General features: G+C 40.0%; 1 protein-coding gene across 1 annotated transcript in view; it reads left to right on the top strand.

The window, feature by feature from the left end:
• Positions 1-22,327, top strand: part of Syne1 (spectrin repeat containing nuclear envelope protein 1) — a 364,140-nt gene that overhangs the window by 285,091 nt on the left and 56,722 nt on the right. Inside the window, exons 116-126 of the mRNA XM_090337945.1 lie at positions 1,152-1,307; positions 3,426-3,596; positions 4,751-4,884; positions 5,321-5,525; positions 8,077-8,259; positions 8,820-8,966; positions 10,573-10,727; positions 11,790-11,937; positions 15,418-15,512; positions 17,394-17,628; positions 20,078-20,272. Coding sequence (XP_090194071.1) covers positions 1,152-1,307; positions 3,426-3,596; positions 4,751-4,884; positions 5,321-5,525; positions 8,077-8,259; positions 8,820-8,966; positions 10,573-10,727; positions 11,790-11,937; positions 15,418-15,512; positions 17,394-17,628; positions 20,078-20,272 — 1,824 coding nt within the window. The remainder of the gene's footprint in view (positions 1-1,151; positions 1,308-3,425; positions 3,597-4,750; positions 4,885-5,320; positions 5,526-8,076; positions 8,260-8,819; positions 8,967-10,572; positions 10,728-11,789; positions 11,938-15,417; positions 15,513-17,393; positions 17,629-20,077; positions 20,273-22,327) is intronic.

A 22,327-nucleotide genomic window follows, 5' to 3' on the forward strand; every position in this document is an offset into this window, starting at 1 on the left:
ACTTAGTCCCAGCATTGGCCAAGGAGAGCAAAGCCTTTTCACCAACTCTGACTGCTGGCAGGCAGCATGCCTTTGACTTGATTTTCCACTGATTTTTATATGCAGAGTTGATGTATCTCAGCCAGCTCCATTGGGATTTTCCAGAAAAGCTTGATGCTTTCTCTAACAGCATTTTCCAGTTGAGAATAGGGCATCTGCTTTTGTATACATTAGATGCTCTTCACATTACCATTTCTTTCCCTGAACATTTCAGTCTGACAGTGATATATGCATATTCCAAAAAAAGTAGGATTTGAATTAAGGAAAAGGGTCTGACCAGAGTGGTTCAATGGCTCAACATGGTAGAGCCTGAGCCTTGAGCCGAAGAGCTCTGGGATAGTGCCCAGGTCCAGAGTTCAAGCTCCATGACTGACAAAAAAAAGCATCTGACTTTTCAGAATCATGTAGAATCAATGGTTTAGAAAAAAAAGAGATGCTAGAACTCCTTCTCCATCTTTTAAATCCACAAGGAAGCAAACTGAGATCCCTATTGAAGTTTCTGGCACAGTGACTTCATTTAAGAGCACCAGAAATGTATCTGGGATGGAGTAGAATGTTGAAGACAGAAGGGGTAGCATTGGTCAAAGTGCATTGTACTTAATAACCCGATATATGACATTGTAACCTTTTTATACAACCACATAATAATAATGATCATAATAATAAAAGAAAAGGAGAAATGCACCTGAATCTCAAATACAATGCTATTTCACTTCCTTCTATAGGCTGAATGATGTAATATTTTGAATACCAGTGTAATATTTTGAGCACCAAAAATATAATTCATATTACCATGTCCTCTGTATTGCTTCTTTCTTGTAACTTTTTTGGGAAAGCAGTTACATGATGGTACTTTTTTATCTAGTTGGCAACCATATTTTATACTTTAGATTATGCTAATTTAATTAATTTTATGGGAAATTAGATTTAGTTTTTTACATCTAAGGGTAGGAAGGAAATATTGCTGTTGAAATCCTCTTTTGAGAATAAGAATTTTGGGGAGATTAGTGGCAGATTTTTGGCATGTGACACAAATGGCTCAATTTCAGTGCACCCTAGAGTTTCATAATAGAACAATTTAAAGTGACAATTTTTTTTCTTAAATCTTTCAGGATCTGGAAGATTTGATTAAAGCAAAAGAAAAGGAAGTGGAGAAAATTGAGCAGAATGGACTTGCTTTGATTCAGAACAAGAAAGAAGAAGCCTCTGGCACAGTTCGGAGCACGCTTCGGGAGCTCAACCAAGCCTGGGCAAATTTGGACCACATGGTAATTTTGCTCCCAGACTCTTGGCCAGCTCTTGTTGAGATTCTGGGATTTGACTTTTTAAAAGTAACTAAGTAAACAATTGTCAAATATGCATCATCTGTTTATATTATTATGTCTATTTTATTGTCTTCTTTAAAAAAACACATGTTTAGCTTCTGATGTTTCTTATAAAAACATTATTATAAACATCACTCTTAATAATTCCATCCTTACCCATGTCTATAGGTGCCATCGAGACACCGATATTTCTCTAAGTGTTTGTCCCTAGTGTTGAGTTCTCTCCTGATCTCTAAATACAGAGAAAGACAGGAAATGTATTTGGTGAGCATCTCCCAGAAGAAGAACAATCTCCAGTCTCTCCTGCTCTTTCTACCAACTCAGACAATGCCATGGGCAGAAAACCTTAGAGTTATTCTTCACTCCTCTCTTTCCCTCCTGCTCCCCATCTAATCTATGAGGGCATCTGTACTCAAGGGACTAGAATCCAGCCCATTTCTCTGCAGGAAACACCCAAAGTTAGCCTTAAGAACTGAAGACAAAGCCAGGACCAGTGGCTCATGCCTGTAATCCTAGCTACTCTGGAGGCTGAGATCTGAGGATCATGGTTCAAAGCCAGGCCAGTCACAAAAGTCTGTGAGAGTCTTATCTCCAATTAACCACCAAAAAATGAGAAGTGGCTCTGTGGCACAAGCGGTAGAGCACTAGCTGTCCTCGGGGACAGTGGCTAGGCCCAGACTTCAAACCCCATGACTGAAAAGAACGGAAGACAAGCATGTGAGATGAAATGAACTGGCAGCTCCCAGCAAGCAGCCCCAGCGGTCCATGTACTTGAGTTCTATTTTGCTTTATATGCTTTTATCGATGAGCACAGAAGTCTAAAGACAATACTGCATAGGTGCAAGTGAATAGTTCTTTCATGAACGTGTTGTCTCCTGGGAGACAAGTCATACTGAATAGTGATCATGTATCGCTTTGGTTCTTCTGCACATCTCGTTCCTGGCCTGGGTAGTTCTGGCCCCAGTGCCCAGGCCTGCGGAAGGGCGTGTGTGCTTTTCCCAGTGCCCATCATATGGCAGCTCCATTGCTTGCTATGCTTTTCCTCTCTACAAAGAAGAAGAGCAAGAAAGACAGATGCAAATTAACTTATACGTTCTCCCTTAATCACGACCTTTCTTTCTCCATGTTCAAAAGAATTGTGTTTAGATTAGTGGCGAGACCCTACAGGTCCAAACTAGATTTTTTTTTTGCCAGTCATTGGGCTTGAACCCAGGGCCTGAGCCACCATCCTTGGACCTTCTCAAGGCTAGAGCTCTACCACTTGAGCCACAGCACCACTTCTAACTTTTTTCTATGTATGTGGTTCTGAGGACTCGAATCCGGGACTTTGTGCATGCTAGGCAAGCGTTCTACCACAAGGCCAAACTCCCAGCCCTTAGAGAACTTTTAAAGTGACATCCACCAAGTAAAAATGTTTCTGATGCGGAAAATGGTAAAGAATTTCCTTGGATATTTTGTCTTGATGTAGTCATTTGAGCATGTGTGTGGATTATGTGTGCACATGTTAGCTACGATATAGAGATACAAGTAGAAATAAGACATAGATTATTTATAGAAATACAAATAGGTGATGGACAAGAAGGGAGATGTAGGTCTAGTTCATTCTCGGCCTCTTTGGCTCCAGTGTACATTCCAACAGCACGATCTTTTGGTTTATTTACCTCTTAGTGTGATCTTAGCTCATTTTAATACTTTGGTTTCTTAATACTTCAGTTTCTTCATTTATAAGATAGGAAATGAAGGTATACTCACTTTATAAGGTTGCTCTGAGGGTTCAATAAGTTAAGACATTTCAAAAAATCATTTTTTATGACCTGTGGACACAGCTCAGTGACAGAACCTTTACCTGGCATGTGCAAAGCCTTGAGTTGGATTCCTAGAATTATAAACAAAAGTTTATTTAGTTCATTTCTTTGTTTTATTCAATATGTTGACATCCCCTCTGTATGCATGTACTTACATATGTGTGTATGTAAGTATGTATGTATGTAAATATATGTAAGTCTGTATGTATCTGGCAGTTAAGAATTGTAGTGGTGACAATGCATGATTTTTGGACAGGTGGGGCAGTTAAAGGCCTTGCTGAGATCAGTGCTTGACCAGTGGAGCAACCACAAAGCTACCCTGGAGGAGATTAACAGTCACCTGATGGAAGCCAGGTATTCCCTGTCTCGCTTCCGTCTGCTCACCGGCTCCTCGGAAGCAGTGCAAGTTCAGGTAGACAACCTGCAGGTAAGACATGGATGTCATCAGTATTCCTTTTCCTTGGTGAAACATGTAGGACTTAGCAAGCAGAGCCATCATCGGGACATCTTTCCACTGGATTCTTTTCTGAATATTTACAATTAATTTGACCTGCTTTATTGTAACTGAATTGAACCAAATGCTGGATTAGCTGATCTAAAACGCAACGGCGTTTAAGGTCCTGTGATTGAACTTCAGAGCAGCCACATAAATGCATTTTGTGAAATGATTTTGTAGCCAGCTCAACTTCCGTGACCCATTGTCACCATCCTTTCTGTCTTCTCCCTCCTTCCTTTTTTGTCTTGCATCTCCAAACACAATTCTGAGGGATTAAAAAAGGAATAAAGAGAAAAATAGCTGAAGTGGGGTAAATGTTCCAGCACTGGGCTTGCTTGGCCTCGGTGCCATTTCGGTGATCTGTGTAGTGTGCTCACGTTCTCTTTCCCAGCCCACAGCTTGGCTATGTAGCATTCATCTGTAACGCAGTCACTGCTCTCTGTCTTAAGCTCAGGCTCTTATCCTTCTGAGGTAACTACCCTCAATTCTCCGCTGCTCCCACACCAGTGCTTATCTGGGTACTGGAGCATGCTTATCTGTCACTAGTCTTTCTTTGTCCCCTGATAGGGTGGGGTGTCCTCAGGTGTGAGCCCTTGATCTAGCCTCCTTCATGGATTTGGCCATGCCTGTTGATGTGTTGCTAAGAGAATATCTTTTGGGGAAGAGTAGGGAAAAGGAAGAATGAATAATTGTTTTCTATTAAAGAAATAGCCTTAAATATTCTTAGTGTAGAGATAGAACTTAAGGATAGTACGCTGAGAAACTAGAGATTTAATTACCAAGACTTAGTGGGAAAACCACTGCAGTATATAATAAAGATCTGGCTTTTGGCTTTGAGCATTCAACAGAACCACAATGTAACTGCCAGTATGTGTACTATAGATATATATTCTTGTCCTTCTCTAGAAGAGATGGTGTCACAACTGTTAGTTGTGACACGTAAAATGTTTACCTTTCAAAAGTTTATGAAACAGTGGAGTAAAACCGTACATATACATAACTGTGTAAATTCTTTGAAATGTGCGTGTTAGTTTGTAAGATTAAACCTATCATGTCATCTATGTTATTTTTCTCCCTTTTGTTAGAATCTTCATGATGATCTAGAACAACAGGAAAGGAACTTAGAGAAATTTGGCTCAATCACCAATCAGTTATTAAAAGAATGTCACCCACCGGTGACAGAAATGCTCACCAGTACGCTGAAGGATGTCAATATGAGGTATGGAGCATGTTTAAGTTGATCATTATATATATAGTATGAAACTATAAATGTGCTAGAATTATTATAACAATATGTCTGGACTGAATGATGCCCACGATGTAACTTCATGATAAATATGATAGATTTTAAATTTTTCTCACATTCTAAATTTGAGCTTTGTTGTGAATTCTACTCTGTTAATTGTTATGGTTTTCACAAAATGATTGTAACATTATTGGGAGTGAATTCATTTAGGAAGAATTAGCAATGTCCCCATCGTCTGCCCTTGAAATACAGTTGTGACTTGGCAATGTTTCATTACATGCAGTTGGGGTGAATCAGCCTCCGTTATTTCCATGTTTCCATGAACTAGGATCATGAAAAATAGAATAGTAAATAACAGCATTTGGTGAGAGAGGATCATCTGCCCATGAGCTCTGCCTATTACTTCCAGATGGAGCGACTTGCTGGAGGAGATCTCAGAGCAGCTGCACTCCAGCAAGGCCCTCCTCCACCTCTGGCAGCGGTACAGAGACTACTCCAGGCAGTGTGCCTCGGCAGTTCAGCAGCAGGAGGATCGAACGAAGGCCCTGGTAAAGGCAGCCACACACAGCGACATCGCAGATGACGAAGTTGCCACGTGGATTCAAGATTGCGATGTACGTGCAGGAACGTCACATTCTTCTGTTCCACAAACTTACCAAGGCTACTTCTGATGTGTGTGAGCTCTGGGGGATTTTTCCTCGAGGAGACAAACAATCATCTAGAAATTATTGTTCTACATATGAAAGGGCACAATTACACAAAAGATCTGTGAGGTCTTCTATTATTTCGTTTTTAGAGATGAGCCCACTTTTCCATTTTTTTACCTAATGGAATGCGATCAAAGAGAAATCTGAGATGATCAATATAGGAAGAAATAATATATCTTTTAAAAGCCTACTCGGATTTGTGATCTATGGTGCAAACATTGACATAAATAGTGTCATTAAAGAATTTATTGGGCTGGGAGTTTGGCCATGTGGTAGAGTGCTTGCCTATCATGCACGAAGACCTGGGTTCAATTCCTCAGTACCACATACATAGAAAAAACTGGAAATGGTGCTGTGGGTCAAGTGGTAGAGCTCTAGCCTTGAGAAAGCCCTAGGACAGAATTCAGGCCCTGAGTACAAGCTCCAGGACTGGCAAAAAAAAAGAAATTACTGTGTGAAAGAAGCCTACCTCTCTCAATTTAATAGCATAATTCTTCTTAATAGCTTTTAAACAATTACCTTTTTTCACTGTAGCTGCCAGTAACCTACTTAAGGTTTTCAAGAAAGGCTCTTCTCTTTCACCCATTACTAGCTCTTAATATTTATCTTTGTCTTTCACTTAACACATTTTTTACAAAGATCTTACAAACCTCCCCAAGCAGTTCATTAAAATTAGGCATATCATAAGATCTACGTAAGTGGGTGCTTATACCTTCAACGTGCGAAAGGTTAATTTTCTAATAAGATCATCACTTTTTGCCCACATAGTTTAGCTTTACAGGATCTTCCACTTGTAAGATTCCAGAGGCTCAAGTTGTCCTCTTGTCTCTGTCTCTCTCTACAGTGGTCACTCTGCAATCAGAGCAAGCCCTCCACCCTCCCGCTTGCTCAGGAAGAGTCCCAACACTAGGCAGATGTAGCAATCTTTGTTCCACTCCTCACATTGCTGAGAAACCAGAAATTGGAATTCCCATTGGCTTAGAGTTTTGAGCATCTGAGAGTCGGAGATGCCATGTGTGAAAATGGAGTTTCAGACAACTCTTAGCCCTGTGTACCCGACCCATCCCTAAATTCTCCACCTCCCTGACCTTAGGGGTTACAATAACATGAATATGATGACATATACAGAACATAGCGTGGTCAAACTAACCCCTGGTGTCTATAGCAAAAATAAATACACAGATGTAAAACAGACCAGTCTTCAACTGGATTTCAATAGTCTTTCCTCTTTAGTGCAATGTAAAGAGGAAAAGTACAAAGAAGAAAAAAACTGCCAAAATGTTGACAGTTATTGGCTCCCCTTATGGGTCTTGGCAAATTGTGATTATTGCTTTATGATTTTGAACATTTTTCCAGTCTTCATCATAAAGTGGTGTGACTTTTATTTTCACAAGCATATTTATATGTTGTGTATTGTGTATATGGGCATGTATGTATGTAGTTTTCTTTTTTTGCAGTATTTACACATAAAGTTAATTTTTTTTGTCAGTCTTGGGCTTGAGCTCAGGGCCTGAGCACTGTCCTTGGACTTTCTCAAGGCTAGAGCTCTGCTACTTGAGCTTCAGCACCACTTCCAGTTTTTTTCTATGTATGTGGTACCGAGGAATGAAACCCGGGTATTCTTGCATGCTAGGCAAGCACTCTACCACTAGGCCAAACTCCCGGCCCCATGGTTTTAAAATTATATTCAATTCTGAATCATTTTTTGCAGGTATTATTTAGTGTAATGATTTGGCATAAATTTGTACATCAGGTCTAGAGGCTCACGTCTAATCCTGTCATATTAGGTGGCTGAGGTCTGGAGGACTGTTATTCAAAATCATCCTGGACAGAAAAGTCTGCCAGACTCCATTTCCAATATAACCAGCAAAAAGTCATGCTGAAGGTTTACCTCACATGGTAGAGCACCAGCTGAGCAAGCAAGAATGAAGCACCTGAGTTCTATTCCCTATATAGACAAAGAATAAAAGAATTGTCTATATGTAGCCAAATATGATAGTCCATGCATGTGATCCCAGCCCTTAGTGGGAAGAAGCAGGGTCATGAGTTCCAGACCATTTTGAACTACATAATCGGTCTCTCTCAAAAACAACTACAAAAACAAAGCATTGCCTGTTTAAATGTATGGTCTTTTGCCCTTTATTGCTGATATTGAAAAGTATACTTATCACGTTGTTTTATTTTAGTTTATTTTGTCGGTCATGGGGTTTGAATTCTGGGCCTGGGCACTGTCCCTGAGCTTTTCAGGTCAAGGCTACCGCCCTACCCCTTGAGCCATAGCCCCACTTACCATTTTCTAGTGGTTAATTGGAGTTAAGAGTCTCACGTTCTTTAATGCGGGCCCTGGCCTTGAACTGCGATCCTCAGATCTCAGCCTCCTGAGTAGCAAGGCTTGCAGGTGTGAGCCACCACACTCAGCCAACGTTGTTTTAAGAAGTCACCTTCTCCTCTCCTATAGGACCTCCTCAAAGGACTGGGGACAACCAAAGATTCTCTTTTTGTTCTCCAAGAGCTGGGAGAGCAGCTCAAGCAGCAGGTGGATGCCTCAGCCTCGGCAGCCATCCAATCCGAGCAGCTGTGCTTGAGCCAGCAACTGCGGGCTCTGGAGCAGGCCCTGGACAAGCAGCAGAAGATACTGCAGGTACCTGTTCATGTTCAGGGTATGTGAGACATGGACCTTTCCATGGCATTAGGCATGGACACGACACAGATGAGTCATCAGTGAGCCTGATCACCTCCAAAGCAGAGCACTGACAAATGCCAATGAGGACGGGGGGAGCCTTGCCTTGTTCTCTATAACATCATGTTAAAATTGGTTTCAGAGACAAGTCTCTCATCTGTGCCTGGTGCCATGAAACGTCCAACTTACAAATGCTGAATGGCTTTACCATTCATATCAATAATCATGTAGGTATTGAACAGCATTTTATAAGCACCACGAGTACATTTCATCATGTATTTCAGAAATAACTTGCATTGGCTGTCACTTGATGGCAAAAAGAAATAATGCTACTCTTCAGACAAATTATATCAATGAGGAAAAGAAAATTTACATCATCCCAATGTTCTTTTAGGACTTGCCTCTTGCAAATGGCAATTTGATCATAAGATTGCATAAAGCAATTTCAGTATCTATGTGCTTTTTGCTCCATTGAAATGTTCGTTAATCTCAGTAAGATCTGTTTCTTTTGTGGAACAAAGGCTGGAGTGGTTGACTATGAAACCTTTGCCAGGAGTCTGGAAGCTCTGGAGGGCTGGATGGTGGAGGCTGAGGAGACCCTTCAAGCTCAGGACCCCAGCCACTCCGCTGACCTCTCCACCATCCAGGAAAGGATGGAGGAACTGAAGGTAGGCACGCTTGCGCCTTCATTCCCACTCTCCATCTTCTCTCCTCAGAATGACAGGAATCACCCATGACTGATATGCTTAGATCTCCTTCCTCTCTGGCTGCATGAAACTCTCTCAGCTCTGCCTGCTAAAAGGAGAGAGCTGTGAGCTGTGTATTGGCCATGACCAGAGACCGCCCACCCTGAACCAGTCCTAGAATCCACCTCATGCCTCCTTCTCTTCTCCAGTCAGCCCCTGGGCACCCATCACTACCTTTGTAGCTCCAGCTGTAGCATCATTCAGTCTCAGCGGAATCTACACCAAGACCGCAGCCTCCTGGGTATCTCGCCTTCACCCCTCCTCTCTCCCTAACCCCCTGCCAGAACGATCTTTGTCATCCACACATTTTACTTTGTAGCCATATGCCAAAACATCACATTGTACCCCATAACATTTATGTAGATGTATATATATAATTACAATTTGTCTTTGAACAGTATTGACATGGAGACTAGGGAAGTGGTAAAATGGTACACTACCCATCTAGCAAACCTGAGGCCCCGAGTTCAAATTCAGCAGGAGCCCAACTACATTTTCCTCACCTTCCTCTACCACTCACTATCTGACCATTTACTTTTATTTCTGTCCTTGCATCTTTTACTTCCTTTAAGACTTCTCTTAGGCTTTTTAAACCATTTCATTTATTAACTTATTGGCATTTTCTGAATGTATTTATTATGTGTTAAGTTAAAAGATTGGCATTTTCCGAACGTATTTCTTATGTGTTAAATTAGAAGATGCAAATATTCACAACCTATAAATGAATGATTTTCTGTTCTTCATAAATGATATATTCAGAAGTTTTCCCAGCATATAACAAATAAATATAAGATATAGCATCTGTATGAGCTATCTGTCACTTACTAAAGCATCTATTAAAGTATTGATATTATTTATACCATGCTATTTTCTCTGGTTCACACATAAAATGCTCACTTATTGTGTAAAGGATGCAGATTCCTCCATTGAGCTTAATTCTTCCATGTCCCTTTGAAGGGGTAACTAAGTTCTGTCTGGGTTTTGATATTATCAATCCTGTTACCATGAACAGCTCTCCATATAGTTTTGTGCTCATGTGTGAATAAAAAGATTGTTGTGAGGAAAAGATACAAAGAACTTCCATGTTGGGATTGTTTTGAGGATAAAATGGCAGATTACTTGTAAATCTGTTATAATATTATTTGATTGGTAAGAGCTATACGATTATAAAGCTATTGCTGTTGTTATTGAATAATAAAGAAGCATATCAGCATGACTAAATTAAATACCAAGTCATCAACATGAGTTTTAGGAGAATAAATAGCATATAAATGAGATGACACATGCAAACTTCTAATACCCAACGAAAGATTCTGGCAGTCTGGCAACCAGTGTGGATTGAAGAGGAGAGTCAGTGGATCTGTATTTGTCTTGCAGAGATTGTAAGTGGTCCAGATGTGCATGGGAGATCACCAAGCAAGTTCTCCCTGAAATCAGAGATTCACTGTGCTCATTGAAAGTTCTGTCTTTTCTGCCCATGCTGCTAAGCTTACTTCTCTGAGTCTAGCCCTGCCTCTCTTCCTTACAGGGACAGATGTTAAAATTTAGCAGCATGGCTCCAGACTTAGACCGCCTCAATGAGCTGGGATACCGGCTACCCCTGAATGATAAGGAAATCAAAAGGATGCAGAATCTGAACCGCCATTGGTCTCTAACCTCCTCTCAGACCACAGAGAGATTCAGGTAAATGAATATGCCTCTTGGTCTCTCGTCCCCGTTGCCTTTGTTTGTGGTGTTACTATAACAAAACACCAGAGACTGGGTGCTTTATAAAGGAAATGAATCCGTGTTGTCATGCTGCTGGAGTCAAGGAAGACCAAGATCAAGTTTGCAGCAGGTTTGGTGGTCTAGTGAGGGTTGATTACTACATTCAAGATGGAACCTTCTTTTCCATTCTCCAGAAAGGAGAAACCTTTTAGTTGGGCACTGGTGTCTCATGTTTATAATCCTGGATACTCAGGAGGCTAAGATTTGAGGATTGCTGTTCAAAGCCAGCCTATTAACCACTAGAAAACTGGGGAGAAAGGGGGAGGAGCTGTGGCTCATAGTGTAGAGTGCTAGCCTTGAGCAGAAAAGCTCAAATACAAATACAGGTTCAAGCACCATTACCAACCAAAAAAAAGAAAGAAAGAAAGAAAGAAAGAAAGAAAGAAAGAAAGAAAAAGAAAAAATAGAGAAAAACCCTGAATTCTCACATGGGAAGAAAGCTGAAATAGTTTAACACCATTCATGAATGGAGAATTCTCAGGGTCCAATCAACTCTTAAAGCCCCATTCATAATGCTAGCATATTGGCTATTAATTGTCAGTTCTAATTTTTGATGGGGACACTTCCAAAGTACAGCACATAGACTATAAATTCATGCTTTTCATCTATTTTTAAGTTCTAGATTTCCCAGTAATACTGACAGAGTTTGAACTGAAAGTGGAAACTCAAATGATAAAATAGTTAAGCATTATTGAATATACTAGTGTATCATGTTTTTTGTTATTTATTTATGTACAATATTAGGGCTTAAACTCAGGACCTAGAGCTCTGCTTACTGCATTTACATAATTTGTGCATCATTTAAAAATGTAATATGTCAATTTTTTTATCTTTTTAAACTTTTTAAAAAAAAATCTGTGTTTTGTCAATATGAAATGCAGTGGAAGTGGAAGTGGACGCTATTTAGCCTAGTTTTATGCAGTAAAAATAGGAGGAATAGCAGAATAACTGATATTACTGCTCCCTTTGTCCTATCAGCAAGTTGCAGTCATTTTTGCTACAGCATCAGACTTTCCTGGAAAAATGTGAAACATGGATGGAATTCCTGGTTCAAACTGAGCAAAAATTAGCAGTGGAGATTTCTGGTAATTTTCAGCATCTTCTGGAACAGCAGAGAGCACATGAGGTGAGTTTTGTTAGTAGCCTTCAGGTTAATGAGAAAAGTGAAGGAGTTTTTCAAGACACTGTCTAATGTCATGTGGGAAAAGCAAGATGTTGCACCTGGTCTGCCATCAATAACACAAGGCAGGGCCGGGAGTTTGGCCTAGTGGTTAAAGTGCTTGTCTAGCATGCATGAAGACCCGGGTTCGATTCCTCGGTACCACATACATAGAAAAAAGCCGGAAGTGGTGCTGAGGCTCAAGTGGTAGAGCTCTAGCCTTGAGAAAATCCAAGGACATTGCTCAGGCCCTGAGCTCAAGCCCAGGACTGGCAAAAAAAAAAATAACACAAGGCAGTATGCTGTGCCAGAACTGGCATTCAAGGCTGCTTCCTGGGGAAGGGAAGGAGTGAAGGAAGTTATGTATGTGGTTTTCACCTCAGACTGTCGACTGTATTAATGTGGCCAACAATCACTTAAGAGACTATGCTTTGATTCTTAAAAATGTCTTTGGTGTAGGACTATTGTTTGTTCTTTAGAAAAGCAACTGTGAATTTTATATCAGAAAATCACACTCTAAGTATCTGTCTTGATAGAATTGAATTATAGTGGGAAAGTACTCATGGGACCCTAGATTCTAATCCCAGGACTTCCAAACGAGAGAGAGAGAGAGAGAGAGAGAGAGAGAGAGAGAGAGAGAGAGAGAGAGAGAGAGAGAGAGAGAGAGAGAGAGAGAGAGAGAGAGAGAGAGACAGAGACAGAGAGAGAGAGAGAGAGACAGAGAGAGAGAGAGAGAGAGGGAGGCAGGGAGGGAGAGAGAGAGGGGGGGTTGAAATACATGAACTGGAGATAAAGAAAAATATAAACCAGACCCTGACTAATAAATACTAACTTTAAATAATTTTACTGAAAATCTTTTGAAAAGAGAATTTAAATGTTATAAAGTGGCCTTCGATCTGGTTGTCCAGGATCAATGAAGGACCATTATGAGGCCTGCTAGGCTGCTGACAGAGGAAAGGGCTATGGGAACTGGTGAGGTTCTAGAGAAAACTGCTGATGGAAATGCACAATGGAAAAACCTACTTTGAAAGACTTGGACAGCTCCTCAAAGTATTCAACACAGTTACCATGTAACCTAGAAATTCCACCCTACTTTATATCTATAGAGATAAGAATATGTATATGGGTATATGTGAGTATATATACATCTATATGACTACATATATGTATATGAGTATATCTACATATGTATGACTATGCAGTATACATATATGAGTATATGTGCGCATACATGTTTGTATGAGTATATATGTATATTTTTATTTATATATTCTATATCCCCAAGATGAATGGACATGAGTCCACTCAAAACCTTAACTACATTGCTCACATTGTTCGTAATGTCATAAGTGATAGAAGGCAAACATGGAAGCAGTTCAGATGTCCATCAACTGATGAATGGATAAATTACGTCTTACACAAATAGTCAAATTAATAGAACATAATTCAGCACTATAAAGGAATCAGATCATAGTACAGACTGCAACATAGCTGAACCTTGTTGAATTCCTTCCAAGTGAAGGAATTCATAAGTGATGGCATATCATATGATTCTACTTAGGTGAAATTCTTGGAATTGGCAATCCAGGCATAGAGACAGAGATGAGTAACTGCTCAGGGTGATAATCGAGAGTGAATATGGAATTATCAGTAATGAGTACAGAGTTTTTTGGAGGTATAATGAAAATGTTTCATAATGGAAATGTTGTACAAGTAGGAAATAGAATTAAAACATTAAATTCAGCCTTTATTAATTTATTATTTATACATGGCAGAACTAGTTTGAAGTCAGAGTCTCATGCTTAGTAGACAAATATTCTACCACTTGAATCACACCTATAGCCAAATCAGACATGTGAATTGGATGGACTGAGTGAATATCAGGCAAGTTATACTGCAATAAGGCTGTTTGCAGGATGTCCTGGGTACAATAGTCTCAGCTACTCAGGTTGAGGAGGCAAGAGGATGGCATGAACCCACGAGTTGTTGGTCAGCCTGTTCAATAATAAGTTCCATCCATCTCTAAAGAAAAAAATCAGAAATAATGTAAAAGATGTTAAAATTTATTTTTATTTATTATTTTGACTAATATTTTTAACAGTGTTAGGGATAGATCTCAGGATCTCATGTTTTTGTAGCAAGAGAGTTACCTCTGAGCCCTCATTACTTATTAGTGAAATAATTTTATTAACCTAGTTAGAGCAGACAAAAAGATCAGAACACAAATTGTACATTAATCTTATTCAGTGCTTTTGAAAAAAAATGATGGACAGTAAAGCAAAGGTTCATTTTCAATGACTTAGTTTTTAGACATCTTAACTAAACTTTTCTCTCCTCTTTTTTTTTTGTTTTTGCCAGTCCCGGGGCTTGAACTCAGGGTCTGAGCACTGTCCTTGGACTTTTTCAAGGCCTAGTACTCTACCCCTTCAGCCACAAAACCACTTCTGGATTTTCCTCTGTATGTGGTATGAAGGAATTGAACCCAGGTCTTCATGCATGTTAGACAAGCACTCTTACCACTTGGCCAAACTCCTGGTCCCTAAACTTTTCTTTAAATTTTTAAATTTTTTCTTTAATTTTTTAAAAAATTGTTCCTATTTAAGTGGTTAAACTGAAGGGTTCGATTCATCACGTCCGTTTAGGATTACAGTGCATCTTGGTTAATGTCACCCCTCCATTTTGCTTAACCCCACTCATTCACTCCAGTTACTGGTTCCATTTTCACAAATGCACCTTAAATTATAGCAACTGTACTAACTCACCCCTCCTTTCCTGGTTTGTCTACCTCTCTCCCATTGATCTCCTCTTCTCATGACAACAACACACTTCAGCATTTTGTTAAACTATGAGTGACTTGTTTGAAACAGTTATACCATTCAAACTTATCTGTTTTTTTCATTCTCTATGATTTTTCAAATAGTTGTACTAATGAGTTTCCTTTCTTTTTTTCTTTTCTTTTCTTTTTCTTTTCTTAAAATTTTAATTATCAGGGTAATGTATAGAGGGGTTACAGTCATATTCGCCAGATAGTAGGTATATTACTTCTCACACATTGATACCCCTTCTCATGTTTTTGTTCCCATGTCCCTCCACCGACCCCCTCCCAATCATCTTGTTTCCCCCCTTCTGTTTCCTATTTCAAATAAACAAGTAAACACATATACAATATACCAGGTAGCAAAGTCAGATACAGGAACAATATGAGATTAACCAAAGAGCAAAAAAGAGAAGAGAAATCATATAGTACATTATGAACAACAATCACACAAGATAAAGCTCTTGTTTGCAAACCTACCTTAACTGATGATGTTTTAAAACAGTCTTCCTCTATTGCTAGACTTATAGCCCAGTTCAGTTGGAGGTAATTTTTAATCACCGTGTTAAAATGAGAAAAGTTTTCAGTTAATTAAGTACCCTCAATCTGTTCTCTGTTTCTCTCAATTCTAGTTGTTTCAAGCTGAGATGTTCAGCCGTCAGCAGATTCTGCACTCCATCATTGTGGATGGGCAGCGCCTTCTAGAACAAGGTCAAGTTGATGACAGGTAGGTCTTTGATAAATTATTATGAAGAAAGGTTGCAGCAAATTAGTCATTTTCTTTTTAATGTGATTAGAGGGCATCTATCCAATCTTCCTAAGGCAATTGTACTATCATAGAGTCTTAATAATTGGAAGGAAAGGCTTGTCCAAATCTCGGAAATGAGTGAGCATTGAATCTTTGTAGAGAACTGCTATTACATGATATGAAGGACAGAGAGTAATTGGAAATCACCTAGCCAACCTCTGCTAGTCATCTGTAAGGACTGGAATTAATGAATAGATCCGAATGAATTGTGTGCGCGGTGTGTAAACAGATGCTTCTAATAGTCTCATGCAATTATGGCAATTGTATCCTCAAAAGAGCATAGACATCACCAGACCAGGTCGCAGATTTAGAGATGAAAGATCTGAGCCCACGAATATGAACAGATTTGACCAAGGTCATCGAACTAAGTGACCACTGAGTCAAGCTTTGTGGTCCTGTGTCCAGGGACTAATCAGTACTGAATTTCTACCTGCCAGTGTCGCTGGACTGTGAATATGTCCTCCATGTTGAATCCACTGCATTCAAACTGAAATGCTTCTTCCTCCTCACTGTTGTAAACAGTTATCTATTAAACATAGTATCTCTTCTCTTAGACTTGCAGTATGCCAAATGGCAGGGCTTCTTTTTTTAATATTTACATTTCCTGGAAAGGAGATTGTATTTATCTCATCCATCTCCATGTTTATAGCTGAAGAATTAACCCCAGTTATTTTATTTTACTTGACCACTTTTCCCACATTTAGGCAGAGTAGTTGTGATTATAATTAATATATTTTCAAAATATAGGAAAATAAATCAGTTTTATGGAGAATTTTGCTTTTAATGTTTTGGAAGCAATTCTAGTTTTAAGTGGATATTTCTTTGGAAGTGCATGAAAGACTTTCCTGGTTAAGCTTGGAAAAAGAAAATGTGATGTCATATTTATTCTATTCTAAGCAAGCCAGACTTAAATGTGAACTCTACTGAAAATTTAAGGCTTTCAAAAGAAAACAAATTCAAATGCAATTAACTTTTGTTTTATATGCAATTAACTTTTATCTTTTCTTTTATCATCCTTCAGCCAACTCTCTAACAATATGATAAACATTCAAGTCATTTAGTAAAATAAAATTTAGAATTTCTTCCGAAGCCAGTATCTTAAACTCTTTTGTTGCGGGGGGAGGGGGAAGACACCAAAGACATGAAAATGGGAGAGTTGGACCTGAAGAAAAAGAGTTTTTAAAGATGCACATGAAAGAAGAAAAATCAGCTTAGCGCCTGTTGACAATAGGAAGATTCCAGATGACCAATGTATTTGTATTCAAAAAAAATAATTTGTGAGGTTAATTTTGTAGAGCTTTGGTTTAAGCAGATATTTTCCCAAGCTGATGGGTCACTTAAGACAGCTTGATTGCACACAGCAAAGACAAGAGACCCTAGAAGGTTATTTGGAATACAAAGCAATATGCATGGATCTTCTGGTGTTGTAGCCCTTTCCATGTTTCATTCTACATTTTCTTAGTTGGCAGATGCTTACAACTTAAAGAAACATCGTGACACTAACACCTCAAGATTCCAGTTCAGTGCTTTAGCCTCCTTTTTCTCACACTCAGAGAACGAACACAGGACACTGACCTTGACTTTTGTTACCACCCCATGCAGACATCTCCTGTTTGCAAGCACCAACAGTTCAATGCTTTACTTTCAGGAGACCAAGTTGCAGATCATTGAGAAATATTTGTAATTTATTATCTTCCATCACCTCTCATGGCTTAGAGTGGTAGGGAATGTGCACCTCGGCTAATCAAGAAGTTTCATCCTGGATCATAGTTTCTTATTGTATGATTATTTTTTCTGCAGGGACGAGTTCAACCGGAAGTTGACACTCCTCAGTCACCAGTGGCAGGGAGTGATTCGCAGGGCCCAGCAGAGACGAGGGATCATTGATAGCCAGATTCGCCAGTGGCACCGCTACAGGGAGATGGTGGACAAACTCCGGAAATGGCTGGTTGAAGTGTCCTATCTTCCTGTGAGTGGTCTGGGGACCAGCCCCATACCACTGCAACAAGTGAGGACCCTCCACGATGAAGTGCAGGTAAGATGCAAGTGCTCAGTCCAGCCTTTTCTGCATCTCCACGGTACACTTGGCTTTGGCCTGGAATTAGGACCAGGGTTGTTCTGCAGTGTCAAATACAGAACGATTCCGCAGTTTCAATACACAGAACGATTGCACTGCAAAGCAACGGTGAGATTAGAGTCGTTCGGGGCTTCTTCCAAGAATCCACCAGTTCACTTTCCACAGCGGCGGCCTGCAGCTCAGGGTGGAAAGAAAGGCAGGAAAGGAACCAGGGCTAGTGGTGTGTGAGATTTTTGGTTTTGGTTCTGTTTTCTCCAGCCACCCTTTATTCTCACTCGCCTTGGAATTGGGGTCTGAAGCATCTGAGACATGAGACATGAAGCTCCTCCTTGGCAATCCTTTCCCACGTGTGGTTCTTCCTTTAAAGCAGCTCAGCACTCACTGTTTTCTTCACCCAAATGAACTTGCTGAAGAAATGGCTTCCATTTGCCACTGCTAGCAAATTGGAGTCCTCTGGTCACATGCATTCACCTGCTGCCATTTCTTTCCCATGTCTCCAACATGTGTATCTATATACATGGCACAGGGACCAGACCCGTGGCTCTCCACGGAGTCTGAGCTCTGGGTCCAACATTCCCCATTTCTTACATCCTCCCAGACTAAGGAAGGGTCCTCATCAGCTCTCCAACCTATCTGCCCATGCCCCATGTTTCTCCTAACACAAGTCTATAGCCAGCGCTTTCCTGAGTAAATGGGCAGATCCAACCTGTCCTAGCATATCCAATGCGTATCCTTCTTCCATCCCACTTTCTACTCTACTGCTAAGTGCTTCATTAAGACTTTTGTGCAGAAGTGGAGGTGTGGTTCAAGTGGTAGACACCAGCCTCGAGCAGGAAAACAAACAAGAGAGAGCACAAGGTACTGAGTTCAAGCCCTGTTATTGGGGGATGAAGATTGCTTTGCTGGGTTCTCACCACACCTATAATCCTATTTACTCAGAAGCTACTCAGATCTTCTAAATCTGACAATCCTGGTTACAAGGCCAATCCGAGAGGGTCTCATCTCCAGTTGACCAGCAAAAAGCTAGAAGTGGAGGTAGTTCAAGTGGTAGAGCACTAGCCTTGAGTGAGAAAGCCCAGCAAGACTGAGAGCTCTGATTCAAGTACAAACAGAAAAAAAATCCAAACACATCACCCTTTCCTACTTCATGTTATTCCGCATGGCATCTGACATATTTGTCCTAAAAGCCAAATTTCCATTGCAAGACTGTCTCAAAAAAAAAAAAACAAGAAAAAGACAACAAAAGCAATAAACAGAAGAGCAATAAGCAAAAAGCCAAACTTTCTATGCAAGACACAGTTGTGCCTCATTCTCGGCCCGTCTCTGTTGCATGTGTCCCACACGCAGCCACTGAAGTCCACAGATGTTTCCTGATGTCATCCATTTCCTCTTGAATAGGCTGTCTTCACCCCCCTGAGGAGCGCTGGTTGTACTCAGCTCTTCTTTTTATTTTATTATTGTGGGAGTCCTGGGATTTGCAGGGCCTGGGCACTGGCCCTGACCTTCATACTAGGCTAGCTGCACTCTACCACTTTGAACCATTTCTAACTCTGTGGTAGTTAATTGTAGAGAAGAGTGTCGTGGATTGTTCTGGCTTTGAAACACAAGTGTTCAGATCTCAGCCTCCTGAGTAGCTAGGATTACAGGTGTGTGTTTATTCATGTCTTCTTAATCCAGTCACATCAGATGTTGAGGAAACACTCATTCAGTATTTATCACTCTGGGGAAGGGCTCGCACACCGCACTGGGCCCAGTGTCCCTCTGTATTCCCTGGATGTCACTCTTTTAGATAATAGATTTCACATTGTATCATGAATGTATTTATCTGGAGGGCAGAAAAGAAGTTTCTGCCTCTATTCTCATTCATTTTGTACACCACTCATTCATTCATTCATTCATTCATAATGTATCAGCTCAGTAAATCAATGCAGGCTGGGTGAAAGTACATGATATATATGAGTCATTTAAAAATATGTCACTGAGCTGGGTGCCAGTGGCTCATGCCTGCAATCCTACTTACTCAGAAAGCTGAGGTATGTGGATCGTGGTTCAAAGCCAGGCTGGGCAAAACAGTCTATGAGATTTTTATCTCCAGTTGACCAGCCAAAAGCCAGAAGTGGAGCTGTGACTCAAGTAGTAGAGCATTAGCCTTGAGCAAAACAGCTCAAGGACAGAGGTCAAGCGCAGGATTGGCACACACACCAAAAGCAGTTTGTTGGGGGAAGGTTAGATAGAGTTTGAGTTGGGAAAGATGGAGAATGATGGAAGCGATAACATTGCCTAAGGGGTATTGTACTTATAGACTGGTTTCTTTTAATGGAGACATTTTTGTACATAAGGATAAAGAAGTAAAGAGTAAGGATAGGGACGTGGTGGAGAAAAGGTGACATGGTACGGTGTCTTCCAGTTCAAAGAGAAGGTGTTCCTGCGGCAACAAGGCAGCTACATCCTGACCGTGGAGGCCGCCAAGCAGCTCCTGCTCTCGGCTGACAGCGCAGCTGAGGTGGCCCTGCAGGCCGAACTCACGGACATCCAAGAGAAGTGGAGCTCAGCCAGCATGAGTCTGGACATGCAGAAGAAAAAGCTGGCCTTCCTGTTGAATGTAAGTTCAGGGAAAACAGCCCTTCTAATACGTGTGCCGCTTCCCCTGCTCTTATTTTCCTGCAGAGCAAACCTTGCGAGATCATTGAGCAATAAATACCTCACAGGATTTTTATCCTGGATTTCATAGTTAAGACTTTGTCCTATCTTGCATGAACTGGAAAAGTTTTCCAAGTATTAGCACTTTATCTTTCAGAAAAATCCCCCAGCAAAGTAATTTAAACCCTAATCAGACCATCCAAGCTCTGATTTCTCCTGATTAATAGCCACTGCTAAGCCTTGAGCCATGTGACGACTTTATGATGCCAGACAGAAATTCAGCGAGTAGGTTCCACTCCCTAACTTAAGACTCTAAAATGCTTTTCAAGATTGGTATCTCTTATTTTTATAGCACAGGAAAAAATGCCAGTTGTCTTGGTTTATTTAAGCAGGTTACTGTGTAATAAAATCTCCAAGAGGCACATTAAAACCCTGAGTTGGATATCACGTGAATACTGAGATCTTTAAGGAAGTCTAGTCTTTTTTTTAAAATTTTTTTTATTGTAATTAGTAAAAGGGTTACATGATATTTGCCAGATAGAAGGTGCATTAATTCACATACATTGATACCCTTTCACATGTCTTGGTACCCGTTTCCCTCCCCCCCACACCCCCCACGCGTCTTGGTTTTCCCCCCTTCCCTAGGAAGTCTAGTCTTATCCACAGAATCAGCGATGGAGTCTGGTGGCAAAACACTTGCCTAGATTCACCCTCATCTCCCACAAGAAGCTGCTCATTCTCACTACATTCTTGTGTCATAGTATCATTAAGTCAAAGGTTGAAAAACAGCCTGATCCAAAATCATACAAACTCAAGTGAAGACCATATTAAACCCAATAAGAACCTATTTAAATCTCAATCTCTCCATCTGTTCTGTGGATATATAATTCTACTTCCTCCTGGCAATGAGTTAAAAAAATAATGGCAGTAAATAAGGTAGTATACTAATAATATATAGGAATGTAGTATAATAATAATGACAGTAAATAATGTAGCACATACTGAGCTCTAAGTAAATAATTAACATTGCTGATGTTATTTTCATTTAAAAAATGAACACAGATTCTACAGTTTTATATATGCTGGCACTCACCAATACTTTGAGATGATTAAGTGTGCTTTGTCGTTGTCTAGACAAAAGGGAATGAATCATGCAAATGGAATGTATTTAGGATTTTTGTTGCCTGAAGTATATTCATTCTATAAATTTTATTTAAGATGTATTTAAAATGTACTGTTTTCTGCATAGGAACCAAATGGATCAAAAGACATCTACAAAGTCCCATTCTTACATATAGAAGAATTTATCAGTAATTTAACATGCCTGGTCTCTTTTTTCCTTCATCTTGCTGTCAGGAAGGGCCTTAAACATTTTGTAACTTACTCTGAAAAGAGCACGTTAATCACATATCTTTTTCTCGTGTGTGTGTGTGTGTGTGTGTGTGTGTGTGTGTGTGTGTGTGTGTGTGTTTGTATGTGTGCACGTGCATGCGTGCCATGTGACTTTGGAAATATTCTTAAGACATAATCCACTCTGAGGTGTGAGTCACTGTCTCTGCTTGTCTTGTCTATCTGTCAGATCATATATAAGCCATCCATTTTGATCGATGTTTGCAGACCATGCTATGAAGTTACTTGCTTATAATTCATGTAATGAAAAACTTGGTTATAAATTCATTGTCCAACTCACCCTAGAAAAGGGGAAGTTCTGCTCTTCTCCTACTAGAGGTTTTTTTTTTTTTTTCTTTGAATCATATACTGCATCCTGTTTCCTGAGGGAGGATTTTTGAACTCAAAGTTTCGTGTTTACACAGCCTCATTTTGAGGTAGTTTCACTTCAGTTTCTCTATGTTTAGCTTTTAACCTAGCTTTCTATGTATGTCTGCCAAAAATTTCATCATCCCTATCCTATTTGCTCATTCACTGATATCTTTTAATGTTGTCATAGAAAGAAAATACCTTACCCTGTTTGTGTTCAATCAGTGATCAACCATTGACTTTGTACTGATAGCTTTTA

This window comes from Megascapheus bottae, chromosome 8 (assembly GCF_031878675.1).
Source record: "Megascapheus bottae isolate mThoBot1 chromosome 8, mThoBot2.hap1, whole genome shotgun sequence".
NCBI classification, from domain to species: domain Eukaryota; kingdom Metazoa; phylum Chordata; class Mammalia; order Rodentia; family Geomyidae; genus Megascapheus; species Megascapheus bottae.